The sequence below is a fragment of the Chionomys nivalis genome, chromosome 25, assembly GCF_950005125.1.
Source record: "Chionomys nivalis chromosome 25, mChiNiv1.1, whole genome shotgun sequence".
NCBI lineage: Eukaryota > Metazoa > Chordata > Mammalia > Rodentia > Cricetidae > Chionomys > Chionomys nivalis.
In genome coordinates, this window is record NC_080110.1 from 29,884,564 (window position 1) to 29,895,586 (window position 11,023).

The window sequence follows — 11,023 nt, forward strand, 5'->3', positions numbered from 1 at the left end:
AGCGAGATCCTGCCTCAAAAAACAAAAACAAGGGGCTGGAGAGATGGCTCAGCGGTTAAGAGCATTGCCTGCTCTTCCAAAGGTCCTGAGTTCAATTCCCAGCAACCACATGGTGGCTCACAACCATCTGTAATGAGGTCTGGTGCCCTCTTCTGGCCTGCAGGCATACACGCAGAAAGAATATTGTATACACAATAAATAAATAAATATTTAAAAAAAAACAAAAAACAAAACAAAAACAAACAAACAAACAAAAACCAAAAAAAAATTTCTTTGACATTCTTTAAGGGAAAAAATGAGCATTAATCATCTCTTCTGCACCCACAAAATGTAGATATTGAGGGGGAGCTGGTACCAAGACACCTCAGAACACCTGCTTCTTGCCTGCTATAGTACGACTCTAAGACCTGAGCCTGAGCCAGGCGGTGGTGGCGCACGGCTTTAATCCCAGCACTTGGGAAGCAGAGGCAGGTGGATCTCTGAGAGTTCGAGGCCAGCCTGGTCTACAATTGGAGTTCCAGGACAGCCAGAGCCTGGGTGGGACAAGCTGCAGAGCTGTCCCTTGGGTTATACTTCTTCATCCTTTGCAGAGTTCAAGGCCTGACCACAGATTATCATGTCGTATCCAACCTGGATTGAGTTCTAGGTTCTTCTGGTCTCTAGCTTTTCCTTCCTAATTTGTCTTCCCGTCACGTCTTGTCTCTGCCCTCTGAAGCGGTCTGGACGGGTCTCTTTGCTTACTGTTTAGGCGCACAGCTAACTCTGGTGTGTCTACTGCCTTCCTCTTAACCTCCAAACCACTCTTCAGATTCTTACAGTCTTCCCAGATCTGCTGGATTTAGCTTCTACCACAAAAGCGAATGTCTCTGCCTGGAACTCAGGCTACATCTGCGTGCTCACAAACTGCTTTGTATTTCATTTCCTACCTCTTTGTATTGCACTTTTAGCCAAATTGCTAAAGTCCTACTCTTTGTTCGCTAGCTCTGTGGCTGCATTTCCTTACTTCTTCTTACAGAAAGGGCCACTGCTTCCTGTTAAAATTCGCTCTTTGCTTCTGGAAAAACAAAACAAAAACACCCTCCTTTTGTTGGTCCTTCTATTTGGCTGTGACTTCCTTCTTGGGAGATCTTTATCTGTTTAGGGACCTTATCTTGCCATCTGATTCTTTTTCCTCACCAATAGATACCTTGGTGCGCAGGGCTGTCTGTCATTTATTCATCACGAATCCCCTGAAACTGACAAGAGCCCCAGGCACACTGGTGTTCAGCAGACATTTTGCTGATTCAGTAATTATATATTCGGTTTATTGAAGGAACTTCATGCCACCTCTCCAGGTGACTTTGGATAGTTTCCTGAGCCCACCTACCTGCTTCCCCTTTGTCCTGAGTCATAAATGAATACTGAAAATGAAAATTGGAAATAAAGAAACATAAACTATTGCCTACATGTCTTGTGTTGTTATTTTGTAACAATGTTACCATGTCGTTTTTCTGTTTTACCCACTGAGGTCTAAGTCTTTTCTGATGCAGTTTAAAAAGTCAAGCCGAAGAGGCGATTATATTCCTCCGGTCTGCAGGTGGCAGCATCCTCGCTCGACACGTTCCGGGAGGAGTTTTGGCCCTCGCGCCACGCCGTAGGCCGGGAGTCTCACCTGTGCGCCGGCGCGCGGGCGTGTCCGGCTGCTAGAGAGGATGTCGCTGCTGCGGTCGCTGCGCTTCTTCCCGGTCGTGTGCACCGGCCGCTCGGTGAGGGCTCGTGGCCCAGGGGTTAACCTGCGCTCCCGGGTGCCGTGAGCGAGCCCTTCCTGTTCCCCGATCCGGACTCCGCGCCATCCACCCGGCTCGCCCTGCGGACGTGCCCCCTCGCCTCTGTCCAGCCCCGGGCGCTCCCTACCGCTCATCTCCTTTCTCCTTCCTCCCTCCAGGCGAGGTCCGTCCTGCTTCAGTCGTCTCAGCCATGGCACACGTTTCACGCGGGCCCCTCCTTGGCATCTGCCTCCAGCAAGGAGCTCCTTATGAAGCTGCGGCGGAAAACAGGCTACTCCTTCGTCAACTGCAAGAAAGCTCTGGAGACTTGTGGCGGTGACCTCAAGCAGGTGGGAGGAGGCGCTGCCCGACCTGGTGCTGCGGCTCGACATCATACTTTTCTTCCGGGGCCGTTCTGGGGATCATAGACGTGACCTACGGCCCAGCGTCCTTAACTTAACGACAGAGCCACAGCGAAGAATTTGGCTTAAACGATTTCGTCCATTGACCCAGATTTTCCCAGAGTTGATCTCATGTTAGAGGGCTGTGGAATTTGCTACTGCTTGGTGATCAGTGTTTGTGTAAATTTCGAAGTTAGACGCCAGAGGCCCTCATGCACCGTAATTTTGTACGTTACAGTTAATCCTTTAGAGATATGTCAGCGTTGTCTGTGTAACAAAGACACTGACCCGTAGTGGGGTTGTGAAGATTAAAGCATTTAGTAGGCACTAGTTTCTGTTACAGAATGTGGGAGTGCAGAAAGCATCGGTTGGTTTGGATATAATTTTTGTTTTGTTTATCAAGACGGGTTTCTATTTGTAGCCTCCGCCTTCCTGGAACTCACTTTGTAGACCAGGCTGACCTCAAACTCACAGAGATCTGCCTGCCTCTGTCTCCCGAGTTCTGGGATTAAAGGCATGCGCCACCACTGCAGGGCTGGTTTGGATATACTTTAAAGCACCATTCATTTCGAATTTTCCTCTTTTCCATTTGTAGGCAGAGGCCTGGCTGCACAAGCAGGCTCAGAAGGAAGGCTGGAGCAAAGCAGCCAAGCTCTGTGGGAGGAAGGCCAAAGAAGGCTTGATTGGACTGCTGCAAGAGGGAAACACAGCCGTGCTAGTAGAGGTGAGTCATTGGGGAGTCCATGAACTAGAAACAGCCTTGTCTTGGGGTACAAGGCCCGTGGTAGGGCCTTTGCGTGCTTACGGCATCTGTTGAGAACTGCAGTGGTGGTCGGAGTTCGGTTCTCAGGGCCTGGGTTTAGTGTGGAGATACACAGGCATCTTGATGGGAAACGGCCTAGCAACCTAGATTGGTTCTCCTCAGTGTGGATCCAGTGCAGCATTGTGACCTGGAACAGGTAGGTTTTCCTGTGATCTCAACACTTGGGAGACTGAGGCAGGATGATTACTGTGGTTTTGAGGGCAGCTAGGCGAAAGTGAAATCCAGACCCCTTTACCCTTGAAAAAAAATGAGAAAAAGTAAAATAGATTTTTAAAGTTAGTAATTATGTTAATGTGTTACTCTGTATATTGAGGACTAATAAGTAGTGGATTTAGAGGAGGCTGGAGGGTCATTGTTGGGAGCAGGGAATTTCTTGTAATCCCCTGATCTGAGTGCCTACAGCTGCTCTGAGCACGAGACCTTCGGGAGTTCCTGATGGCAGGAGAGTGGTTTCTGGTGGGTTGGCTGGGGGTGTGTCTATCTCTATATAATCTGCCCCTGAACACAATAAAGGGGGCATTCTTGGGGAATTCAAGGATGACCTGTGTCACAATCTCTGTGTGTGTGTCTGTGTATTTTAACCTCCAGCCCCCTTGCCCGAAGCTCGGTAACTGGGTGCCAGTGCACAGAGCGCAGACACGGGGGCGTGGTGCGCGGCAGGTCACGACTGACAGCAGATGCAGAGAAGGTTACAGTAACAGTGGATTGGAGAGTGGGCATGGTGGTTCCTGGTGTAGTTCTAGCACTTAGAGGCAGAGGCAGGAAGATCAGTTCAGGGCCATCCACGGCTGCTCACCCACTTCACGGCCAGCCCGAGACCCTTTCACAAGACAGAAAAGGTTTGGGGTAGGACGGGGTTAATGGACGAGGTGACTGTGGTGTGTGGTGAACTCGGGAGTCCTTCAGGATGCTCTGGGGTCCTCCTGGGTATGCAGGTTAATGGACGAGGTGACTGTGGTGTGTGGTGAACTCGGGAGTCCTTCAGGATGCTCTGGGGTCCTCCTGGGTATGCAGGTTGTTGCCGACTCCCTGCCATGGCAACAGTCACTTCCTGGTTCCTGCTTCATCAGAGCTGTGGAGCTGCAGCTTTAAGCCGGGGCTGTTTGCTTCTGTGGAGACTGCAGCCTGTTCTGCTGACATCTTGGCTTAGCCTCCAACCTCAAGGACGTTTGGAGACTGTTCGTAAGCAGCTTGTGCAGCTGTACCATTATTCCCACAGGTAAACTGTGAGACGGATTTTGTCTCTAGAAATTTAAAGTTTCAGCAGTTGGTCCAGCAAGTCGCCCTGGGGACCCTGTCTCACTGTCAGAGCCTGCAAGATCAACTGTCCACCTACACCAAGGTGAGTCTGAAGGGCGTCTCCGCTTGCTGAATTTGTCACCATGCCTTAGGGGTCTGTTCTTTTCGGGGTGACCATCTCTTTATGCAAGTGCTGGGGATCCAGTTCTCACTGCCTTACCTGGTGACCGCAAGGAAACCCTTCCCAGAAGATTTCCCCTCAGTGATGCTCAGTTCTCAGTCCTTGCCAGCCAGCATCGACTGTCCATGTAAAGCAAGGCTTTCACATCGGTGTTCTGGTCTCTTGATAATCACAAGCTGATTCTTCAGCCCCAACTGATCAGAAACCACAGATTGTTAATCCAGAATATCACATCAATGACTCTAGAGTCTTTAAAGGAACTCTCAAAACAAAGAGATATCTTACTCCTTCTCTTTTAAAGATTTTTTTTTATTGCACTATTCTTATTACGATATACTTACTGGTGTGTGTGTGCACACGTGCTTGGCAGGACTCAGTTCTGTCCTTCCGTTATGTTCTGCAGCTGCTCAGGTGGTCAGGCTTGGCAGCATGCGCCTTTGCCCATTGAGCCATCTCACTGGGCCCCCTTAATCCCTTTTGAATCTCATTATTTTTTCTTGAATAAGGTTAATTTTATGTTTGTTTGCATGCACTTGGGTGCCCACAAGGTAGGTGAGAAGGAGTCACAGTGGTTGTCAGCTGCCCAATATGGGTGCTGGGAACTGAATTCAGATCCTGTGTAAGAGCCTTATGTGCTCGTAACCTCTGAGCTGTCTCTCCAGCCTTGAATCTCATTCTCCTTTCTTTCCTTTTTTAAGATTTATTTTTACATTATGCATATGATTGTTTTACCTATATAACGCACTATGTGTGTTCGGTGCCCTCACAGGCCAGGAAGAGCGCTGGGTCCCTTGAAACTGGGCTTATAGACAGTTGCGAGCTGCCATATGGTACTGGGAATTGAACACTTGTCCTCTGGAAGGGCAGTCAGTGCTTTTAACCACTGAGCCATCTCCCCAGCTTCTCGAAACCCCATTCTCGTCCACTTTTGTAAATAAGTGGGCTCTTTGGATCATGGTTTGACTTTTAAGTATTTCTTGTTACGAAGAACGTGCATTTGATTCCGGTACAGATGGTGACGTGCACACTCGTTTTTTCATTTGCGTGTATCATGGGAACAGTTCACAGCAGTTCATAAAGATCTTCCTTTGTTCCACCATGTTCACTATCTTGTTATCTTTTTTTTTCCTAGTTGCATAGTATTCTTTTGTGTGGATTATTCAGCCAGTCTCCTGTTTTGGGCATTTAGGCTATTGCCAAAATTCAACAATTAGAAATCAAAATTCATTGCTCAATGAATAATGCTGTGTATTTGCACTTTTAAAAAACTCATCAGGGCTGGAGAGATGGCTCAATGGTTAAGAGCATTACCTGCTCTTCCAAAGGTCCTGAGTTCAATTCCTGGCAACCACATGGTGGCTCACAACCATCTGTAATGGTGTCTGGTGCCCTCTTCTGGCCTGCAAACATACATGCAGACAGACTATTGTATACATAACAAATTTTTTTAAAAATCCTCATCCTTTTGTATCCTTGGAAGTTCATCATCAAGCTGGTTGTGATGTGTATTTGTAGTCCCAGCACTTGGGAGGTAGAGGCAGGAAGATTTCCAGGAGTTTGAGGTCAGCCTGGGCTACACTGTGCATTCCAAGATTTTCAAGATCACAGAATATGACCCTGTCCCCATAAAACAATAATAAAAAAGGATTAGTGTCCTCAGATGCCCCGCCCTGGGAACCAGAGTCAAAGGCTAAGTGCTCAGCTGGAAATGGTGCTGTCCTCTCCTGCTCCTGCAGCATCACGAGTTCCTGGCAGCACCCCAAACCCACGAGGGTTGATCTCTATGAGTGTAAAATCCTGGCAGCACCCCCAAACCCACAAGTGTTGGTCCTCTATGGGTGTGTAAAATCCTGGCAACACCCCCAAAACCAAGAGGGTTGATCCTCTATGAGTGTGTAAAATCCTGGTCCTGGTTTCTAGGAAATCCTAAGGAGGTTGCCTGGGATGAGGGTCGAATAGAGAAGGGGTGGTGCAGTAGAGAGTGAGGTTTGTAGGCATGGCGATGCTGCCAGTCTTTAACATCCTGGGCCTAGCGGAAGCTTCGTCTGTTTATAGATGGTCATCTTACCATCTTCCCGGGTCCAGGCTCTTTGATTCTGGCAGTGCAGCGCCCGCTCACGCTTGTCTCCTGTGCGTAGGGCTTCCTGAACTCCTCTGAGCTTTCTGAACTTGCAGCTGGGCCCGGCACAGAAGGCTCTCTCAAGGATCATTTGGCCTTAGCGATTGGTGAGTATCTGAGGGTTCTGGGAAGTGGAAGTTAAGATCTGAGTTTCCCTGGTCTCTTCGATATCCCCCCAGACCTCATTCTGTAATTGGAGGCAGGTGGTAGGAGTGAATATGATAGAAATATGTCATACGTACACATGTGTGATGCTGTCAGTAATAAATGTGATAGAAATGTGTCATACAAGCCGGGCGGTGGTGGCGCACGCCTTTAATCCCAGCACTCGGGAGGCAGAGGCAGGCGGATCTCTGTGAGTTCGAGACCAGCCTGGTCTACAGAGCTAGTTCCAGGACAGGCTCCAAAACCACAGAGAAACCCTGTCTCAAAAAACCAAAAAAAAAAAAGAAATGTGTCATACACATGTGTGACATTCTCAAAAGTAAATATGATAGAAATGTGTCATACCTGTATGAAATTCTCAGTAATAACTAATAAAAAAGAATGACAAGCTTACGTGCCTCTAAGGGCAGGAGTATGTGAATCTGGGTTGGCCTTCCGGGAAGCAACAGACACCCTGAAGAGCCAAAGGAGGCAGCATCCCCAAGCTCTAACTGGGTAGCGTATTGAGGGAACTGGAGTTCTCACCACGCACTAAACAAAGATGAGGCGGCTCTAGCTTCCAGGTGACCCCTTCTGTGTATGTTGTAGGGAAAAACACACCAAAGGTGAGAAGAAAATTTAAGGGGTTGGGGATGGCTCAGAAGTTAAAAGCCCTGGCTGTTTTTCCAGAGGACCCTGGTCTGACTCCTAACACCAGCTTGGTGGCTAGCGACCATCTCGAACTCCAGTTCTGAGGGATTCTGGCTTCCAGGGGCACAACGTGCATGTTGTTCGCAGACAACCATGCAGTCAGAACACCCTACACGTGAAATAAAAAATCTTTTTTTCTAAAGAAAATGTAAGCTCATGTGCTTTGGGAATGAGCTGGTGAGTTTATAAGGATGCCTGTCTGCAGAAGCCATTGTGAGGGAGCCCCGCCTGGTCATGGGGCTTCAGGAGGGCCGCTTGCCCCCTTTCCATGTGTCCTGATGGAGCGAGGGAAGCAAGTTGGCTGTTCACTGCTGGGAGTTTTCTTGCCGTCTGCAGCTTCTAGTCAAGGCATAGTTCTGCTTTTGCAAGGTGACCTCGTACTGCTGCCCAGCGAGTCCTGGGTGAACAGCCAGGCCAGCAGCTGTGTTAAGAAATCCTGAAAGAAATGGGGGTTTTGATCTTGGCAGCTTCTGGTAGTTGTCTGTTGGGTAGAATTCTGATCTGCTTTCTGTTTACTTGATTCCTGGGTCTTTCTCACTTTATAACCTCTAGCTGAAAGTGTCACTGCATCTTCCTCAGACCCTGCTGCTTGGCCTTTGTCCCTCCCTAGTCTTTGTTTTGGGTTCTGTTGGACGGGGATCCTGGGGAAAAGGAGAAGACTAGAGTCTGCTTTTGGTTCTCATGAGGTTTTGAGAGTGTTATCTTTGTACTTCTGGCAGGCGGAAGTTGAAACTGTCAGGGGCTTTTGGTTATAGACCTTTCCCAGACCCTGGTGGTGATGGGAGTTGTGTGTTTCTGTGTGGTTGTGTTTTCATCACAGTGGTGTGGGGAGAAAATCCAGTTTCTGCTTCGGGGTCCACTCTGAGTTGTAATTCCAACTCTGCCACACATAGGTGGGTGCGTCGCCCGACCTCTCTGAGCCTGAGTTTAGTCTGATGACAGTAGCCAGGTTCTGAGTGCCCGCTATGCATGAGACAACAGAAGACATGCTTCTTGCATATGTCACCTCTTTATTTCTCGCAGTAACCCTGAAAGGTAGGTAGTATTTCCATTGTATAGGTGAGGAAGCTAAGACTCGGGCAGTTGATAAATGCCCGAGGTCACAGAGCCAGGAAGAGGCAGAACCATGCGGTGAGTCTGTGGCAGCCAGCCCCATCTAGGATATCCTGTAGGGACCCTGCCGTTTTCCTTCCTCCCCTTCCTCCTAGGATACAAGATGAGGCTCGCATCTTCTGTCTCATTGAAGATTTACTGCATGGACAGAAAGGTTGCCATGCATACCTGGCCACATTCATGCCACCCTGGTCACCACAATCCAGTGGTCGTCGTTTCTTGTTTTTGCTCTTTTATAGGGAAACTGGGAGAAAACATGATTCTTAAGCGAGCTGCCTGGGTGAAGGTGCCGTCTGGGTTCTATGTTGGCTCTTACGTGCACGGAGTAACCCAGAGCCCCTCCCTCCACAACCTGGTCCTGGGGAAGTATGCGGCTCTGGTCGTCTGCGAGACCTGTGAGCAGAGTGCAAACCTGCAGGATGTGGGCCGCCGCCTGGGGCAGCATGTCGTGGGCATGGCCCCTCTCTCTGTTGGCTCCCTGGACGATGAGCCTGGAGGAGAGACTGAGACCAGAATGCTGTCCCAGCCGTACCTGCTGGACCCTTCCATCACACTGGGGCAGTACGTGCAGCCCCAGGGCGTGTCTGTAGTGGACTTCGTGCGCTTCGAATGTGGAGAAGTGGAAGAGGCAGCAGAGGCCGAATAGGTTTTTGGCCCAGGTGGAAATATTTATTTTTAGATCTGGATTTCCTTATTAAAAATTATTTTCTAAACCTCTCCAACCCTCGAATTTGTTTTTTTTTTAAAAAAAAAATATATATATATATATATATATATATATATATATATATATTATGTATACAGTATTCTGTTTGCATGTATGCCTGCAGGCCAGAAGAGGGCACCAGACCTCATTACAGATGGTTGTGAGCCACCATGTGGTTGCTGGGAATTGAACTCAGGACCTTTGGAAGAGCAGGCAATGCTCTTAACCTCTGAGCCATCTCTCCAGCCCCCAACCCTCGAATTTGTTTTCTCTTTTTAGTTTATAATGAAATTATATACTTGCGGGTAAAGTTGTTAAATAGTAATAAAGTAGGATTTTCCTTATTTGCATAATACTGGATGTAACTATTTTTGAAATTTTGAAAAACTGTAAGTGTGTGAGCACACACATGCCGGGCTTGTGTGGTAAGCACTTTTACCCAGTGTTAGTATTCAGGCATCTGCACTCCTGCCCTTGGGGTCCTGACAGGATGCGTCCTCATCTGCAGCCACTAAGAGCATCTCCCGTGCACATTCACGATGTTCTCATTTAAAAGGTGGCCTTGCCCACTCCCATCTCTCTCTCTCTCTCTCTCTCTCTCTCTCTCTCTCTCTTCTGCTGCTCCCATCCCCAGAGGCCGGTCTCCTTCCTCCCCTTCCTCCTTTTTCCATTCCCTTTCCCCCAATTTAAAAAAACAAACATGTGAGCCCTGTCACATGGCATCTTTCTCTTTTTCACCAATTTAGTCCCCATTGTCAATCTATCGCATTGTTCCTTAAGTTTCTTACAGACTCTGTCTTGTTCTATGACAAAAAAAAAAAAAATCTCTGATTCTGTCCATTCTGTGACATTTTAGGCCATGCATCTTTCCTGGAGCTTCCCCTGCAGTGTTAGCCTGTGATCAGGATTTCATACTGTTGATGTGCTAGAGTTGTCTGGAAGATGTGGGCTTGAATGCTAATGACTGCAGTGTGCCCTCTGAAGTGTACACACACTAGCATGTGCCCTCTGAAGTGTGTACACACTAGCACATGCAGCGTGCCCTCTGAAGTGTACACACACTAGCACGTGCCCGACTGCAGCATGCCCTCTGAAGTGTAGACACTAGCATGTGCCCCTGACTGTAGCGTGCCCTCTGAAGTGTAGACACTAGCATGTCCCCTGACGACTGCAGCGTGCCCTCTGAAGTGTGTACATACTAGCACGTGCCCCTGACTGCAGCGTGCCCTCTGAAGTGTGCACACACTAGCGTGTGCCCCTGATGACTGTAGCGTGCCTTCTGAAGTGTAGACACACTAGCGTGTGCTCGTGAAATGTGTGTGATTTCCTGGGTAGCTATGAGTCAGGTTTTGACATTCTTGTTCCCGAGACAGAAACATAGTGGTTCAGTTAACTACACGGCTCCACAACGTAGCCATTTATTTATTTGCTTTTGATGCTGGGGATTGAACTCAGAACCTCAGGCACATTGCCGGGTGTTTTACTATTGTGCACTTTTTTTTTTAAAGATTTATTTCATGTGTATGAGTGTTTGCTTGCATGTGTGCATATGCACCGTGTCCATGCCTGGTGCCTGCCTGAGATCAAAAGAAGGCATTGGAGCCCCTGGAACTGGAGCTACAGATGTTTGTGAACCACCATGTGGGAGCTGGGGACTGGCTCTGGGTCCTCTGTAAGAACAGTAAGTGCTCTCAACCCCTGAGCCATCTCTCCTGCCCTACACTGTGCACTTTAAAAAAAATACTGGGCCGGGCGGTGGTGGCGCACGCCTTTAATCCCAGCACTTGGGAGGCAGAGGCAGGCGGATCTCTGTGAGTTCGAGACCAGCCTGGTCTACAGAG

General features: G+C 48.5%; 1 protein-coding gene across 1 annotated transcript; it reads left to right on the forward strand.

Annotated features, from left to right (window-relative positions):
• The first annotated feature begins 1,657 nt into the window (after positions 1 to 1,657).
• On the forward strand, positions 1,658 to 9,193 carry Tsfm (Ts translation elongation factor, mitochondrial). The gene is made up of 6 exons (XM_057758242.1): positions 1,658 to 1,745; positions 1,925 to 2,095; positions 2,742 to 2,870; positions 4,189 to 4,311; positions 6,528 to 6,615; positions 8,716 to 9,193. The coding sequence occupies exons 1-6, from the start codon at positions 1,692 to 1,694 to the stop codon at positions 9,120 to 9,122; spliced, it is 972 nt and encodes a 323-aa protein (XP_057614225.1). The 5' UTR covers positions 1,658 to 1,691; the 3' UTR covers positions 9,123 to 9,193.
• The last annotated feature ends 1,830 nt before the right edge of the window (positions 9,194 to 11,023 follow it).

Coding starts and splice junctions, on each gene's coding strand:
- Tsfm (XM_057758242.1), top strand. CDS start 1,692: ATGTCGCTGCTGCGGTCGCTGCGCTTCTTCCCGGTCGTGTGCACCGGC. Junction 1,746..1,924: donor TCGTGTGCACCGGCCGCTCG/GTGAGGGCTCGT, acceptor TCCTCCCTCCAG/GCGAGGTCCGTCCTGCTTCA. Junction 2,871..4,188: donor ACACAGCCGTGCTAGTAGAG/GTGAGTCATTGG, acceptor TTATTCCCACAG/GTAAACTGTGAGACGGATTT.